At 34.3% G+C, this 18,041-nt stretch overlaps 1 protein-coding gene across 4 annotated transcripts in view; it reads right to left on the bottom strand.

Annotated features, from left to right (window-relative positions):
• The window catches only part of LOC100882703 (uncharacterized), a 96,126-nt gene that overhangs the window by 13,682 nt on the left and 64,403 nt on the right, over window positions 1–18,041 (bottom strand). For all 4 annotated transcript variants that reach the window (XM_076529767.1, XM_076529764.1, XM_076529766.1 and 1 more), the window contains 13 exons: window positions 10,462–10,630; window positions 10,343–10,388; window positions 10,086–10,221; window positions 8,751–8,907; window positions 8,352–8,480; window positions 7,744–8,091; window positions 7,118–7,289; window positions 6,674–6,827; window positions 6,475–6,601; window positions 5,222–5,422; window positions 4,955–5,124; window positions 3,720–4,598; window positions 1,976–2,138 (listed from right to left, as the gene is read on the bottom strand). In XM_076529767.1, coding sequence (XP_076385882.1) covers window positions 1,976–2,138; window positions 3,720–4,598; window positions 4,955–5,124; window positions 5,222–5,422; window positions 6,475–6,601; window positions 6,674–6,827; window positions 7,118–7,289; window positions 7,744–8,091; window positions 8,352–8,480; window positions 8,751–8,907; window positions 10,086–10,221; window positions 10,343–10,388; window positions 10,462–10,630 — 2,851 coding nt within the window. The remainder of the gene's footprint in view (window positions 1–1,975; window positions 2,139–3,719; window positions 4,599–4,954; window positions 5,125–5,221; window positions 5,423–6,474; window positions 6,602–6,673; window positions 6,828–7,117; window positions 7,290–7,743; window positions 8,092–8,351; window positions 8,481–8,750; window positions 8,908–10,085; window positions 10,222–10,342; window positions 10,389–10,461; window positions 10,631–18,041) is intronic.

The raw sequence follows: 18,041 nt of genomic DNA, 5'->3' as shown, positions 1-18,041 counted from the left end.
GCGGTCCGTCCATTATCTCATCAAGTTTGAATGTCCCAAACCAATTTGCACTTATCAATCCGTTAATAAGCTATGCACTTAAACAGCTTTAAGAAATCTACACAAGGAGCGATAAAAACCGTGACGAATGAAACTTGATTCAAGGAATGTTATCAATCATTTCGATTATCATAAAATTTTCTCGAACGATTAAGTGAAAACAGTTTCACAATTCCAGATACCATTATAATCGCATTAACAATGTAAAATAACAAACTGCAGTACTGTTTATATTAAAACAATTAATTTTGAAAAATTGTTGAAGTTCATTTTTACATTTTTATATTTTTATACCAATTTTTCTTGGAAAATTTTTAAGTTTCTATTAATTTTACTCTTGTTTAAATTTGTTCTTTTACTTTCAGGTTAAAACTAAAATACAGAAAATATGCAAGGAATAAAACATAAAATGTTTCACAGTTATTTTTCATATCATCATACACTTTGAGGACAGCATCTTAAATTTTGTAATTAGGATTGTATATAATAATTATTTTTGAAAAATCTCAGTCATTTTTACATTTTTATTATTGTACTTTAAATCATTTTTGTATATAACTACTATAACAATTATTTAAAAAAAATCTTGAAGTCATTTTTACATTTTTATTATTGTACTTTAAATCATTTTTGTATATAACTACTATAACAATTATTTTTGAAAAATCTGGAGGTCATTTTTACATTTTTATTATTGTATTTTTAAATCATTTTTATATATAACTATTATAACTATTATTTTTGAAAAATCTGGAGGTCATTTTTACATTTTTATTATTGTATTTTTAAATCATTTTTATATAGAACTGCTATAACAATTATTTTTGAAAAATCTGGAGGTCATTTTTACATTTTTATTATTGTATTTTTAAATCATTTTTATATATAACTGCTATAACAATTATTTTAAAAAAATCTTCAGGTCATTTTTACATTTTTATTATTGTATTTTTAAATCATCTTGATATATAACTGCTATAACGATTATTTTAAAAAAATCTTGAGGTCATTTTTACATTTTTATTATTGTATTTTTAAATCATTTTTAATAAGTAAATTAGATTAAATTATTATAGTGTGAGAATGTCATCGATCGATATTCTATAAATATCGACAAGAAAAGTCTCCGTCTCGTTATTTAGTATGATCATGTCTCGTATTCTGACCTGTAACCAGTGTCGTGTTTAATTCATCGAGATAACTCGAGCTACTAGCAACTACTTCTGATATCATCAACTATCTTCACTTTCGTATAGTTCGCTCGTTAAAGCACAGATGGTTGATTTATGCTGTGTACTCGTTAGTGTGCACGATCTCGAGAGTTTAAACGAGTGATGTAAGACAGCTTGTGTCGGAACCGTGTAAATATTAATCGGAGTGTTCCTAGTTTTTATCTATCTACGTACATAGTAGATCGTTTGAACGAGTGTTTCTAATTATAGCGTTGTATCGTGGTAATAATGAATGCAAAATAAGGTTTATGTGGACTGAACATTAATTTTTATATACTGAACATAACATTGACTGTTATTAATGAGAAATAATTTTTGGGAAAATTTTAGAAGAATTTTATTATATTTCATTCTAACATTTTTAAGTTTGCGAATTTTCAAAATTTTAAAGTATCAAATTATTAGATTTGATGATTTAAAAATTTTTGAGGTACTAAATTTTTTAAAATTTAGATAAGATTTTTAGATTGGTAAATCTTTAAATTTTTAAATTTACAAAATTTCTAAGTAGGTAAATTTTTAAATATACGAATTACCAAATTCAATTTATTTTCAATCTTCAATTTAGGGAATTGTCGAATTCAAAAATCCCCAAATCTCCAAATTATTAATTTGCCAAATTATCAAATTCTCAAGCCCTTAAATCCCTAAACCCCCAAATTTCTAAATTTCCAAATTCAAAAACAAATTTTCAATCAACATACCTTCAACAGCAACACTGAAACACCGACGATCTTTTCCAAATTCGTTTTCCACCGATACTTCGTATTTCCCAGCGTTGTCGGCAGTGACGTCATCCGAAATCAAACAGGAAACTCCACCACCGTAGGTAATCGCAGTCTTTTTATTTGGTGTCAGCTCTCGACCCTTCAATCAAAATTATTCCATCAATGTTCATATTTTTTCATTATGTATTTAAAATCGGTGGTTAAGTATATCGAGTTCCGAAGACGATGTACCATAACGATTATACATATGTATGTACAGTTAAGGATCTCATAATTAAAATATTCATAGTTCCAGTAGCGAAGCCATTTCTCAAGTATCTGCCGATTTCATTAATTCAAAATGCAGAAACAGAGCGTTCCTTATATGAAACAGTAATCCTTTCAATCGCAGTCCAACTGAGTTCCTTACTTTTTCTCGTGTGATCATTGATGTAATTAGAATTTTTGTTTGAAATGATCAGTATTAAATTACCACATGTTATATCGTCACTCATTAGATTACTATATGTTATTAATATTTTAGAACAGTTTAAATAAGTGTTGTATAGTTGGGCGCTAGATAATTGTACGTTAGGTTGTTGCGCGCTAAATAACTGTACGTCAGATTGCTACTCGTTATGTTACTACGTGTTAGATTATTATGTGTTAGATTCCTACGTGTTAATTTACTACATATTAGACTACTATGTGTTAGTTTATTACATATTAAACTACTATGTGTTACTTTACTATGTTAGTCTTCTACAAGCTAGATTTCTACCTGCTAGTTCTCTATCTGCTATATTACTACCCGTTAGATTACTACGAGTCGCATAACCATAGTTCACTACGTATTAAATTACTACGTGTTCAATTTCTACGAATTAGATTAAATGCAATCCAATATGTAGTAATCTAATTAGATCTTCATAAACATTTCAAAATGAAAATGGTAATATAATACTACTCAAACCAAACAATACTACAAGAAAACCAAAACAAGCTACATCATGTATACTACACTTCTGACTCCAATAGTCAAGTCTTACTGTACGACACATTACATCGTCACGTATGTATGTATAATCATTCGATATATCACCTCACACTATGTAGTATGGGACCCACATATGTATATGGATATACATGCGTACACATATAAGTATATTCTGTATGTACATGTATGTACTGATACTCTGTATCACCACATATGTATGTAATCAGGTACATTTCCAGTTACGTTTGATATATCACCTCATACCATGTAGTATAGAACCCACATACGTATGTGGAATATACATGCGTACATATATATGTATACTCCGTGCGTACATATATGTGATACTCTGTATCTCCACATATGTATGCAATCAGGTACATTTTCAGTTACGTTTGATATATCACCTCATACCATGTAGTATAGAACCCACATATGTATGTGGAATATACATGCGTACATATATAAGTATATTCCGTGCGTACATATATGTGATACTCTGTATCTCCACATATGTATGCAATCAGGTACATTTCCAGTTACGTTTGATATATCACCTCATACTATGTAGTATGGAACCCACATATGTATATGGAATATACATGCGTACATATATAAGTATATTCCGTGCGAACATATATGTACTGATACTCTGTATCCCCACATATGTATGTAATCAGGTACATTTCCAGTTCCGCCAATGCAAACCAACCCAATAACCAATCAATCAAAAAGCAAACCTACCGCTCGGAGCCACTTGACGCTCGGTTCCGGATGACCTCGATACGTGACCCTGAGTACAACTCTGTTTCCGGTGAACACCGTCACGTCATCCGGCACCTTCACAATACTGGCTGCTGCGAATTCCTTCGCCACGGAATCCACTTTCTCCTCTTTCGTCACTGTTTCGTCCTTCCTCGAAGCCTCCATTTCTTCCGGCGAACATTCCGTGCATATTATCGGCATATTATCGTGCTTATTATCCTGCACCGGTTTCGTGACATTCTTACAGAAACCAGAATCGGAACCTTTTTCTTCTTCGTCCACCTTCGAACCACCTTCATATTTTTTCTTCTCTTCGTTAGAGGAAACTTTGGGATCCTTCGTGTCTTCATTGGAGGAAATTTCATGATTCTTCGCGTCTTCATTGGAGGAAACTTTGAGGTTTAGATTCAATTTTTGACCTATGGTGCGTACCACTTTTCTGGGATTTAGCTCTTTCTTCTTCTTCGTTTTGTTTTCTTTTTTGACGTCGAGTAAAGGACTTGTCGGAATAGTTCTTCGGGTTGTCAAAGGAGATAATCGACTCGGGGATGATCTCAAAGGCAAAGAAGATGACCTTGATCGCATCGGGGACTCTTGTCGATTTCGAGGAGAGGGAATATCTGATCCAGGTTTGCGCAGGGAATTGTTTCGAGAGCAGGTAGGTTTGGGTGGTCTTCCGTTTCGAGCTTCTACGTTGGAGTTCTCGAAACTGCGGACGGGGCGGTTCAGTTGTAGCTGCGCTGTGCAGCTGATGGATGGTCCTTTTCCAACCACGGATGCTGTGCAGCGGATCTCACCTACGTCTCGGGAGGACACGTCGTGTATCCTCAGGATGCTCACGTTCTCATCCTTTTCAATCTGATAATTATAATAATGTTGTCAAATTATAATGAACTTTTATAAATTATCAAATTTTACAAATTTTACTAATTTCACAAATTTTACTAATTTTACAAGTTGTACAAATTTTACAAATTTACAAATTTATAAATTCCCAAATATTTTCAAATCTCTACATCCTCGAATCCTTCCATCTCCAATTCCTCAAATCTCTAAAATTTCCTAATTTTCAAATCTCTAAATCCTCAAATCCTTAAATCACCAAATCCCTAACTACCTAAGTCCATAAATCCTTAAGTCCCCAAATGTTCAAATTCAAAGTGATGCAAGAGACAAGACCTGTTTGCTTTTATTAACTCAAATAATTTGCATACCTTGCACCTAGAATTTTCTCTAACATCTTTTCCATTGATCGCCCACATGATTTCCATGGGTTTTCCACACTGTACTCGAGCGCAGAAGCAAGCAGTTTCACCTTTCGATGTGATGACCGACAGAGGGGTCTTGATGAACTGCGGTGCCAATTTCGGAACACCTTTGTAATCTGCTCTCGAAAATGGAACATATTTTACGATTGTCAAATTGACAAATTTACATTACAAAATCTTAAAAATACTTTTGTTATTTTATTAGTATTTTACCTTGAACAGCAAAGAGACCGTTGCAGGACGCTTCTCCGAAATTGTTGCGAACGAGACAAGTGTATTCTCCAGCATCTTGTGAGCAGACATTGGACAATCTTAGAGCGATACCTCCATCGTTGTATATGATGTACTTGTAGCAATCGTTGTCAGGAATCTCGCGGTCGTCTTTTAACCAGGTGACTGAAAATGGTGGGGTTCCTGAAAAGAAAGGATTTCATAATATACTTTTTATACTCAACGTTGCATTAAAATTATTTATTGTAACTGTAAAGGTATTTCTAGATCCTTAAGTTCTCAAGTGTTTTGAGTGTTTAGCTCTTTGCATGAGTATAATCCTAAATTTCCAGAGCTCTAAATCTTCATATGTCTGAATCTTCAAATCTCTAAACCTTTATATGTCTGGATCTTCAAATCTCTAAACCTTCATATGTCTGAATTTTCAAATCTTTAAACCTTCATATGTCTGAATCTTCAAATCTCTAAATCTTCATATGACTGAATCTTCAAATCTCTAAACTTTCATATGACTGAATCTTCAAATCTCTAAATCTTCATATGTCTAAATCTTCAAATCTCTAAACCTTCATATGTCTGAATCTTCAAATCTCTAAACCTTCATATGTCTGGATCTTCAAATCTCTAAATCTTCATATGTCTGAATCTTCAAATCTTCAAACCTTCAAATCTCTAAATCTTCAAATCTCTAAATCTTCATATGCCTGAATCTTCAAATCTCTAAACCTTCATATGACTGAATCTTCAAATCTCTAAACCTTCATATGTCTAAATCTTCAAATCTCTAAATCTTCATATGTCTAAATCTTCAAATCTCTAAACCTTCATATGTCTGAATCTTCAAATCTCTAAACCTTCATATGTCTGGATCTTCAAATCTCTAAATCTTCATATGTCTGAATCTTCAAATCTCCAAACCTTCAAATCTCTAAATCTTCAAATCTCTAAATCTTCATATGTCTGAATCTTCAAATCTCTAAACCTTCATATGTCTGAATTTTCAAATCTCTAAATCTTCAAATCTTTAAATCCTCAAATCTCTAAATCTTCAAATCTCTAAACCTTCAAATCTCTAAATCTTAACTCCACAAATGTCTAAATCTCTACATCTCCAAATTTTCAGATCTCCCTATCAACTAATTAGACACAAGCCTAAATCTATAATTTTTATGTCCCTAAATTCTGTGAGTTTCCAAAATTTCTAAACCTTCAATTCCAAATAATCGTTCACAAACCTGCAAGTCTTGTTTGCAGTTCATAGCAATGTCCTTCCATGACTATAGACTCATCTGGGAGCACCTGCAAGAACTTTGGTGGACTCTTGTCACAGGTAGATGGATCATGTGGGTCAAGGATGGTCACCTGGAAAAATGAAATAATTAGAACTACTCTGTCGCGTTGAATGACTAAGTTTTAATACGTTCAGGTATTCACCTGGCAGGTATTTTTCGTGGAGCCAAGGACGTTCGTTGCCACGCAGGTGTATTCTCCAGCGTCGCTTGCTTTCACCTTTGAAATTTCAATTTTCGCGGTTCTGCCGTCGAAGAATCTTTTTATCCGGCTTGATCGCTCTAATGGTCGTCCGTTTCTGTAAAATCGATAGACATTCTTCTATAAGTGTCTGTGTTAAAATCTTTAATTAATACGAGAAGTATGGTTACGTACGACAAGTATGATTATGTACAAGAAGTATTGTTTGAAAAAATAGTACAAGTTAATACTTTGACCAGTCATAAATTGCAGAAAATTTTCTCAGTTGATATTCACGATAAATCCATAGTAAACAATTTTTATTATGTCTGCTGTTGTTGATCAAGGTACTCAATGCACTTGAATTCCACAGAGTATTAAATCGAATGCAAATGTCATGTGTTTTACCTGAACCACGTGGGCGTCGGACTTGGCGTTCCTCGGATGCTGCAGTCTAGATATAGTCGTCCATTTATCCTACTTGTGGTGTCCAGAAGGCTTCGTCCAAAGTATGGATAAGTTCTGGGTGACGCACTTCTGGTTCTGATGGTTCGAGATACTGGACCAAGCAGCTGACGATCTATTTTTAAACAGAATCATGTACAATGTTATCAAAGTATGACACAATCGATCAACTCTATTCAAGGAACAGAATATAGAGGAATATGACAGTAGAAATACAAAAATTATGTACTTGAAAATTTACTGACTTGGTACTTGGTTTGCACTTGAAAATTTACTAACGTTTGAAATATCATTTATTCCAAGAGTAGAAATATTAAGTTATAACTGTAATTAATAATTGATAATTTACTGCGTACTGAAGGACTTGAAGGGTTGTCCAGCAGTAGTTTAATACTAAATTATGATAATAGCTTATACTAAAAAAATTGATTGCGTCTTAAACCCATCACTCATTGTTCAAAAATTAGTTACAACTTGAACCCATCACTCATTGTCCAAAAACAGAATATCGAACACAACATTGAAAAATACAATATTGATCCATAATTAAAACTAAAAGATGTACGTACTAATTATTTCCAGACGAGCACTCGCTTCGATGCGGCCATAATCGTTCTCCACAGTCACCCTGTACAACCCCGCGTCTTCTTGCGTGACCTCTACGATCTCCAGTATCTTCACATCGTCTCTCTCCTTTATGGAGATCCTCGCTGTAGGGGTTACAGCTAGACCATTCTTGTCCCATTTCACCCATGGTGTTGGATGACCAACAACGGCGCACTGGAATCGTACGGTTTCACCTTCTTCGACGACCCGGTTGTGCGGCACCGCGTAAAATTTCGGTGGACTAATTTTCTGTCGTCTTGACATGGATCTACTTCGTGGCAATAACTGTGGAGATCTTAATTCACGGCCATCTGCAACGCATTTATTATTTTCCAACAATTTTGTTGTCAGAAATATTTCGACGTGTTGAAATGTTTGTTGCAAATAATAATAATTGTACATGCATGAATAACAAAAATAGTTGAACATGTTAGTTGATACTTTATTTGTTAGATATCGATTTTGTTATAAGTTAAATATAATTTTGCTACAACTTAAATATACAACACTCTTTAATATTAATATTACATAAATGCATACGTGATCTCAATTTTTATCATGTAATACATACGTGAAACAGCAGGAGACAAGCTTCTGATCGGCGTAGACCTCGGCGTCGATCTCGGCGTAGATCCCGCAGACAACAAACCTGCAGGCCTCGTGAGTCTTTGGCTCAGAACGTTTTCCTTCCCCTCAGGTACTGCAAATTCAATAAGTCCAATGAAAAAAACAAATCTCATCGATTAGCAGTAATTTACGAGCACACGTTACAAATCTGTTTTTCATTTCCTCGCTATTAGCGTAGGCGTCAAGCACAGGTTTCTTATCACAGATTTTAATAAAACAAGACTGCGCGAATAAAAAATGTCGCAGCAATTGAAAAACATTGAAATCGAAGGTTTACTGGTATTTATATTATTCTTCCTTTTTTGTAGGGTTATCGGAGTGATTGATATGTAGGTAAAATTACCGTCCACTATTAAACATGCTGATGTGAATGCTTTGCCGAGGTCGTTGTAAGCCACGCAGGTGTATTCGCCCTCGTCCTCGGGGTAGACGTGCTGGATGCTGAGACGGGCTGTCTCTCCGTCGAATTCTGATGAGAAGTCGCCACCCATTTGCAAAATCTGCGAATGTGGACATAGTAGTTTGGATTTGTTGGATTGAAGGTTGATGTGATGAGATTTTAGAATTTTGGAATTTTGGAAATTTGGAGATTTGGGGACTTGAGGGTTTGCGGTGTATGGAGATTTGGGAATTTGAGGGTTTTGGGATTTGGGGATTTGGGAATTTGAGAATGTTGGGATTTGGGGATTTGGGAATTTGGGAATGTTGGGATTTGGGAATTTGAGAATGTTGGGATTTGAGGATTTGGGAATTTGAGAGTTTTGGGATTTGGAGATTTGGGAATTTGAGAGTTTTGGAATTTGGGGATTTGGGAATTTGAAAGTTTTGGGATTTGCGGATTTGGGGATTTGGGAATTTGAGAGTTTTGTCATTTGGGGATTTGGGAATTAGAGAGTTTTGGAATTTGGGGATTTGGGAATTTGAGAGTTTTGTCATTTGGGGATTTGGGAATTAGAGAGTTTTGGAATTTGGGGATTTGGGAATTTGAGAGTTTTGGGATTTGGGGATTTGGGAATTTGAGAGTTTTGTCATTTGAGGATTTGGGAATTAGAGAGTTTTGGAATTTGGGGATTTGGGAATTTGAGAGTTTTGTCATTTGGGGATTTGGGAATTAGAGAGTTTTGGAATTTGGGGATTTGGGAATTTGAGAGTTTTGGGATTTGGGGATTTGGGAATTTGAGAGTTTTGGGATTTGAGGATTTGGGAATTTGAGAGTTTTGGGATTTGGAGATTTGGGAATTTGAGAGTTTTGGGATTTGAGGATTTGGGAATTTGAAAGTTTTGGAACTTGGAGATTTGGGAATTTGAGAGTTTTGGGATTTGGAATTTTGGTATTTTGGAATTTAAGGATTGGACACTTGAATATGTGGACATTTGGAAATTTGGGGACTTAGCAGTTTAAGGATTTATGGTTTTAAGGACTTGGGTTCTTGGAGATTTGGAAATTTCAGAGATTGAGTATATAAAAGTTTTAAAATTTTAGAATTTGTTTCTACATCTACTTCTCCTCTTGCTATTCCAATAAAGTATCCATAGCAATATAGTTTGCAGGACACCGTTCGAATACACTCATATCTACTAATCCACTATAAAACTTACTGCAGTCTCCAAGTATTTCCAATATAAAAAATTGCTTTCACTCTAAAATTTATCCACCATAATAATTAAAAATCCTCACCTTTCCCCCACGTTCCCATCGAACAAGAGGAGCCTCCGGTGTAGCTTGAACTTTGCATTCGAGAGTAACAGCATCGCCATCGCAGCACCTGAGGTCCCGAAGTTCTCTCGTGATCACAGGCAAAGTCAATACGTTCCTGTCCATCAAAAATCATCCATGACAGTTAATCAACGCGATAAATCTGCTACATGGGCTATTTTGTTTCGTAAATAGGCTGTATCTTTTAATAAAGTTTATCGCCTGAAGAATCAACATACCCGTGTGTAACCCCTGATTTCTTCATCTTCTCCTCTTTACCTTGGCCTAGAAACACGAGCGTTTTATCTAAGTAAATCGTGAAACGCGTTTGTTTCTTTCTTGAATCTTAAACGAATACCTTTCGCGTAGATCTGCAAAGAAATCACGGCTTTGGCCTCTCCATGGCAGTTGCGAGCAATTACGGAATAGGTTCCCGTAAAATCGAGTTTCGCATACGGGATTTCGAGGCGGTACTGTGGTCCTTCGCCCACCAGCCTAAACTGGGCTGCGTCCCTGTAATAATCAGGCTGAAACATAAAAAACAAAAAAATTAGTAGAAGGTATAATTTTATAATTGCAGGTTTAATTTAAAGAACGTATTGAGGAAATACACATCTTGAAAAAGTTCAAATGGTCACCTTTCAAGTGCAATTAATTATTGAAATACTGTAACGCATCTCGACCACTCACTCACGTATGTATTACATATGTGACAGTTTCATAAAACGTTCCTTTTATAGCTAATTTCAGTTGTGAAAGGAGGAAGTAATCACATGGGGATAAGTCATAATTTGGAGGATGTTGGAACAGACTTGTTCTTTCGTCAAAAATTCACGAACAGCGACAGTTCACATGGCGCGTTATCATGCAACAGAAACCAACTTCCCGGCGCTCGATATTCGGGCCTCATACGAACGATCCTCTTCCACAAATGTTCCATAACCCAGATAATATTCGCCATTAACATTTTGTCCCAATAGAACGAATTCCCGAAGATTCCTTTAGAATCGTAAAAGCAAATTAACATTGTCTTCTCTCGGGACTTCTGGAATCGCAATTTTTTTGATTTTGGAGAGCCTGGAGATTTCCACGTAGCACTTTGGCGTTTTGTTCGAGGTTCATACTTGAAGCACCAAGTCTCGTCACTAGTTACAATTGATTCCAGGAATGTACAGTTTCGTCTGGCTGTTTTGATAAGATCCTCGCAATATTCAACGCGAGCAATTTGTTGCGCTTGCCCGTGATTTTGTGACACGGTGACGAAAGGTTCTGTCGCATTAAACGCTATAAATTTATAATTCGTTGCTCGATTCCAATAATTGTCGTGTTTTGTAGGGGAGGTATACTGTTTTCAGATAATATATTGTTTTAACAGATGCCGATGGTTTTCCTTAAATTTAACAAGTTCCGTTGCTTTTCCGACATACTATGTATCACATATGTATGTAGTTCGATACGACTTTTTGTCAGAGAATCAAATTTCCTTAAAATGAGCCAAAACTCTAACAAGAAAAATTGTAAAAAATGCCTAAAGATGACTAATAGAGAGTTTGGAACGTGGAGGATACTAGTAAGAGAATGTCACACAAACGACTATAATAAAACTGAAGGACTCCAGAATTGTAGTAAGTTTCCCATAAGTATCCTCATAACTTGTGTCCCAAATAAATAAACACATAAATATAATCAACCTAAAACAATAAAATTACAACTACATATAACACATCTAAAATAAACCACTAACGTTCACACATTCTTGCAAGCTCAATTTCGCCCTAATCATCAAAGATGACCACGAACAGTGCGTGTCTAGTCGCTCTCACGTCAACGCACGTTTCATCACCGTTTCCAAATGCAATCTTGCTGCTGACAATGATAACATGTAACACGAGTGCGTATATTAAAACATTCAACATAAATCACGTCACCAGATGGAAACAGAAAAGAAACGTCCGAAGACTAAATTGTTTTTACCCTGTTAACGGGAGGTGATCTCGAACAACGGCCTCGACCCGAATACCGGTATTTCCGTGACTGTTACGCCCACATTGAGATCATCCTTTATGATTCATGGCGCCATTATACGGGGTGTACCAGGATCGGTAATAAACCGGGTAACGCGTTATTTTATATGCAAAAATTATGTTCACCGAACATGGTGAACACAATTTTTATGTATGTTGGGGAACGGGGGATCTTGCGAGTTATTTTTGGATATTGGGGATGTGAGGGATGGAAATTTTAGAATTTGGGATTTTGGGATTGGGGAAGTTAGGAATTTGGGAATTTGGGAATTTGGGATTTTGGGATTTTGGGATTTTGGAATTTTGGAATTTGCAAGCTTTGGAATTTGCAAACTTTGAAATTTGGATGCTTTGAAATTTGGAAGTTTTGGAATTTGAAAGTTTTGGAATTTGGAAGTTTTGGAATTTGGAAGTTTTGGAATTTGGAAACTTTGGAATTTGGAAGTTTTGGAATTTGGAAGCTTTGGAATTTGGAAGCTTTGGAATTTGGAAGCTTTGGAATTTAGAAATTTTAGAATTTGGAAGCTTTGGAATTTGGAAGCTTTGGAATTTGGAAATTTTGGAATTTGCAAGCTTTGGAATTTGCAAGCTTTGAAATTTGGAAGCTTTGGAATTTGGAAGTTTTGAAATTTGGAAGTTTTGGAATTTGGAAGTTTTGGAATTTGGAAGTTTCGGAATTTGGAAGCTTTGGAATTTGCAAGCTTTGGAATTTGGAAGTTTTGGAATTTGCAAGCTTTGGAATTTGCAAGCTTTGGAATTTGGAAGTTTTGGAATTTGGAAGCTTTGGAATTTGGAAGTTTTGGAATTTGGAAGTTTTGGAATTTGGAAGCTTAGGAATTTGGAAATTTTAGAATTTGGAAGCTTTGGAATTTGGAAGTTTTGGAATTTGGAAGCTTTGGAATTTGGAAGCTTTGGAATTTGGAAGTTTTGGAATTTGGAAGCTTTGGAATTTGGAAATTTTGGAAATTGGAAGCTTTGGAATTTGCAAGCTTTGGAATTTGGAAAATTTGGAATTTGGAAATTTTGGAACATCCACCCCATCTCCACCTTTCATAATCCATCACACCCTCCGATCCATGAATCCTCCAATCCTCCACTCTCCCTTTAACCCCGTCAAAATGGAACGTATTGAACTCAAACGTATCCGACTAGATAAAAATAAGGTGAGAACGAAAAGGAAGGACAGTGATAAAAAGGGAGACGGGAAACGTCTTCGGCATGGCTCTAGTCCATATAGGGAGCGAAAGTTGAACAGATCGCTCGGACTGATCTCGTTGCTCGTATGACACAAGTGCCAACGTATATTATCGTTTTTTTTTCATTACTAATTGCACGTCTCCCGACCAGACACGCCCTTCTTAAAACTCTGTAAAAGATTAAGGTCGTACAGCGAGTCTCGATTGTTCTTACTGCTTGATTTACGAGGTACACGGTCCCGAGGTACGATGCCACCTTTAAATTGCCTTTAATTGTTTCGGGCCCCGTGTAACCCGTAAATTTGCCAGCCTCCACTTATTGATTTCGAACACGAGTTTCGCAACGATGAACAGGTTCGAATGAAGTTTTCAGGATCTAGAATCGTGACATAATGGATCTTCTGAGACCCATCTGTCTTTCACCTGTCGTTCGCCTACGATGAAATTTATGCGGACGACACTTCCCGTTACGGGATGGAGGCGCCATAAATCGAGGCACAGCCGGTAGCAAGGACTACAAGCAATGTCATCGTCTGTAGATCTATATTTACAGTTGGAAAACAGATGGGCAACAGTTGGACACGGCGGACGGTGATTTGGCTGAGAATTGCTGGCGTTTTGGTCGGGGCGCTCGGTAAACTCCTGCGCTTGGGGCTCTGGGGCGGGCTTGGAACGCGAACTCGTCGAAAAACGATAAATTCATACATAAGAAACGCTTTAATCGACTGAATCTTATGAAGGAAGCGAGGTATAACAAAATTATATGTTGGGAACAAATTTTTAACCAGTTAACTGCATTTGACATGTGTACTTTCAAATTTTATGACAGAGACATTTACTCTCTGATGTATTTATTGGTTGATTGTAACGATGCACTCTCTGAAGGATTTTTTTACACTAAATTCTGCTGGTAAGTAGTTAAATTTGTTTGTAAACAGAGTGGAAACTAAATTCAATTTTAATTAACAAACAAAATAAAATTTTAAATAAATGTCCACAAAAAGGAATCAAAATGAATTCTACCTTTAAATAATTTATCTCTTTAAACACTATCCATCTAGAATATATCTAACTTGTTAAATAAATTATTTAAATAAGAATAAATTATATTATGCATTATGTCAATAGTAATTTAAGTCCTTATTTTTACAGTGATCAGACCTTGTCATAAACAACTTATCCGTCGTAATATTTACAAATTTCGCAAGGTATAATTAATTTCTAAACGAGTCTCCTTATCGTAAACCGATCAGAATTATCTGATGGCAATACAATGTCGGTCTGTTTTTTGTCGGTGCACGGTCCAGTTTATTGAAATATCATCGTGGATCTAATCGATTTCTGAGATCTCGAAGCCGTAATTTCCACGGAGCATGAGTCACACTGTTCGATCTCTACGGAGATCGTTAGGACATTCGTCGAACCGGTCGTAGCTCAAGCGCTAATATCAGCGCCTGTTGGCCGAGTCCGAGTTTCCTCTATAGCAGAGGGACGTAACGCGTCGTGACTACGAATATACACCTCCAAATACGTACATCTTCGGTTTTGAATGCAACTGCAGGTACTAAATGAGGAGAAACGAGCTACGATTTTATGCTAGACTTTGGTTCAAAATTTTACTGACCTTTCTATCAAATGTCTGCATTTTTAAGTAGGACTGAATATTATTAAATATTGTTTTTTGATTATTGGATTTTATATTTTGGTTTTGGATGTGATTGTAGATGTTAAATGTGGAGAAATGAGGTAGTGTTTCATGGTAGTCTTAGGTTAAAAAATTTTACCACCCCTTTTGCAAACTGTGGATATTCATTTAATTCTTCTGAATTAATAATTCTTCAATTACACAAATTATAGTTCGTCTTTAAATGTGATTGCAGATATTAAATGTGGAGAAATAAGCTAGTATTTCATAGTAATCTTAGGTTAAAATATTTTACCACCCCTTTTGCAAACTGTGGATATTCATTTAATTCTTCTGAATTAATAATTCTTCAATTATACAAATTATAGTTCGTTTTTAAATGTGATTGCAGATATTAAATGTGGAGAAATAAGCTAGTATTTCATGGTAGTCTTAGGTTAAAATATTTTACCACCCCTTCTGTTAACTGTGGATGCACCTTTAATTCTTCTGAATAATTCTTCAATTATACAATTTTTAATTTATTTTAGAATGCAATTGCAGATTTTAAATGTGGAAAAGTAAGCTAGTATATCATAGTAGCCTTTGGTTTAAAATTTTACCACCTCTTCTATCAACAGTGCATATTAATTTAATTCTTCTAAATAATTCTTCAACTACTAGTCTATACTAATATTATACAATCACCTTGATTTCTTTTATTATAAATTTTTAATCATATATCATGGATTTTTTTAAAGTTAGTTCACTGTAAATATTAAACAGGTAAACATGGTTAACCTTGAAGTACTGTTGTAACTAGCTGGAGGCTGAGTATGATTTTTAAATAGAAAATGACAACCTTGACAACCTTTATATCCTAATGTGTAGAACATTGTAAAATATGAAGTTACACGTTTCTTAATTTTTAATAAATTTTTTAGAAAATTACATAAATGAAAACTAATAATTTTTCATACTGTAAAAATGAAGGACTAATTGTACTTCAGTATGAACTAACTATAATATAATTATGTAGAATCTATATAATTGTACAACTAGATATATTCTGTTTTATATTTCACATTATCTTCTATAATAATATTTTTCATATTTTAACACACTTACAGCATCATCATTGTTAACTATAAAATTGTGAAATAATTAACTATAAAATTGATTGTTAAGATGTCTAGGCTGTAACTACACTCGTGTATCGCATAACTAAATTTTCAAATCACTATTATAAAAAAAAAAAAAACAAATGAAAAAAGTACAGTGTTCAATAGCACTGCATTATAATAATCAATAATAATGATAAATCCTAAAATTTAAAAAAAATTTTTGCTTACGTTTGAAGTTTCCACATCGAAACGCCAAATGCAATATAGGACGAGGAGTATCAACGATACTAGCAAGAGGTACTAGCGATACTAGCAATCACTGGGTTAGTCAAGAGGTTTGCAAGGAATATTCAGAGCAACGGGGATAAGAACTATCCATGTCACTTGTTAGAATCGATCGTAAAACGAGGATCACGAGAGATCGATAGACTGGCTTTACTCGTTCGCCAAAGACACGCAACGACTGTTTTGCCGCCAGTGCTTTTGCACTACCGATCCATCCACGAAGAAAGCCGACTTCGGCATGAAAAGTGGGGAGACTCATTTCTGGACTCTTTTCGATAATGCATGTATCCTCGAGTGACGTGGTTGCCATATACGATCGCTGTTTTTCCGGTCACCGATCACTTCCGGTTTCCTTTTTCATTCAATTTACCATTGCACCCACGCACTTCTATTTACCATTTCTATTTTTGAAATTACTTACAGAAATTTATATCAAACTTTTCTTTTTCGTATGTGACATTAGGACTCCATGTTTTTTATTGTAACTTTGTACGATTTTATATAAAATTGTTTTATTATTTTTACAAGAGATTGTATGATTTTGTATAAAATTATTCTACTATTTTTATATAAATCGGACTGAAATTATTTGATTATTTTTATAAAAATTTGTACGATTTTATGTAAAATTGTTTTATTATTTTTATAAGAGATTGTATGATTTTGTATAAAATTATTCTACTATTTTTATATAAACTTGACTGAAATTATTTGATTACTTTTATAAAAATTTGTACGATTTTATATAAAATTGTTTTATTATTTTTATAAGAGATTGTATGATTTTGTATAAAATTATTCTACTATTTTTATATAAACTTGACTGAAATTATTTGACTATATTTATAAAAATTTGTACGATTCTATGTAAAATTATTTTATTATTTTTACAAGAGATTGAATGATTTTGTATTATAAATTATTCTACTATTTTTATATAAAGTTGAATGACTTTATCCGAAATCATTCAAATATTTTTCTATTTTTGTATGTTAAGGTTAGACTTTCCTTTTGAAATTTCTTTCAAAAATAAATTTATTTATGATTGTTTACTGTCTCTCATTTATAGACACACATCAATACTAATTGTTTTATAACGACTACGGATAATTACATCAGTAAAATTTTACAGCAAAGGTGTTTTCCGATGCCAGACGTATCGTTATAATCAAACGCGATAATATGACGTCAATATGTTTAAAATTACATCCAATTGATATTCGTTGATCGTAGTTTCGTATAAGGTATCGCTTCGAGTAAACTTGGAAGTGTCATTGCGATGGAGTATCGATGAAAATGTGAATGAAACGTTTCCAGGAAACATAAGTCTATTAAATAGGGAAGATGGTGGCAGGATCACCATACTTAGCAAAGATGTCCATAATTTCCTTATTTCTTGTATTAGTAAACGATATTCCACTTTAGAGAATTGCAAAACAATTTTATGAACACAAAAAAATAAACACGATATGTAAATAAAAGGAAATAAATATAATATGTGTGCAAGAGAAAATAATAAAATATAACCTAACCTAGTCAAGTCTGACTTAGTCAAACCTAACCTAGTTACACTTAATCTAGTCAAACCTAACCTAGACAAACCAAGCATAATTCTGACCTAACCTAATCAAACTTAACCTAGTCAAACCTAACCTAGTCAAACTAGGCATAATACTAACCTAATC

Source organism: Megachile rotundata, chromosome 3 (genome assembly GCF_050947335.1).
Source record: "Megachile rotundata isolate GNS110a chromosome 3, iyMegRotu1, whole genome shotgun sequence".
In the NCBI taxonomy this organism is placed as follows: domain Eukaryota; kingdom Metazoa; phylum Arthropoda; class Insecta; order Hymenoptera; family Megachilidae; genus Megachile; species Megachile rotundata.
Note: the sequence above shows the minus strand (reverse complement) of the source record. Positions and strands in the feature narration are given on the sequence as shown.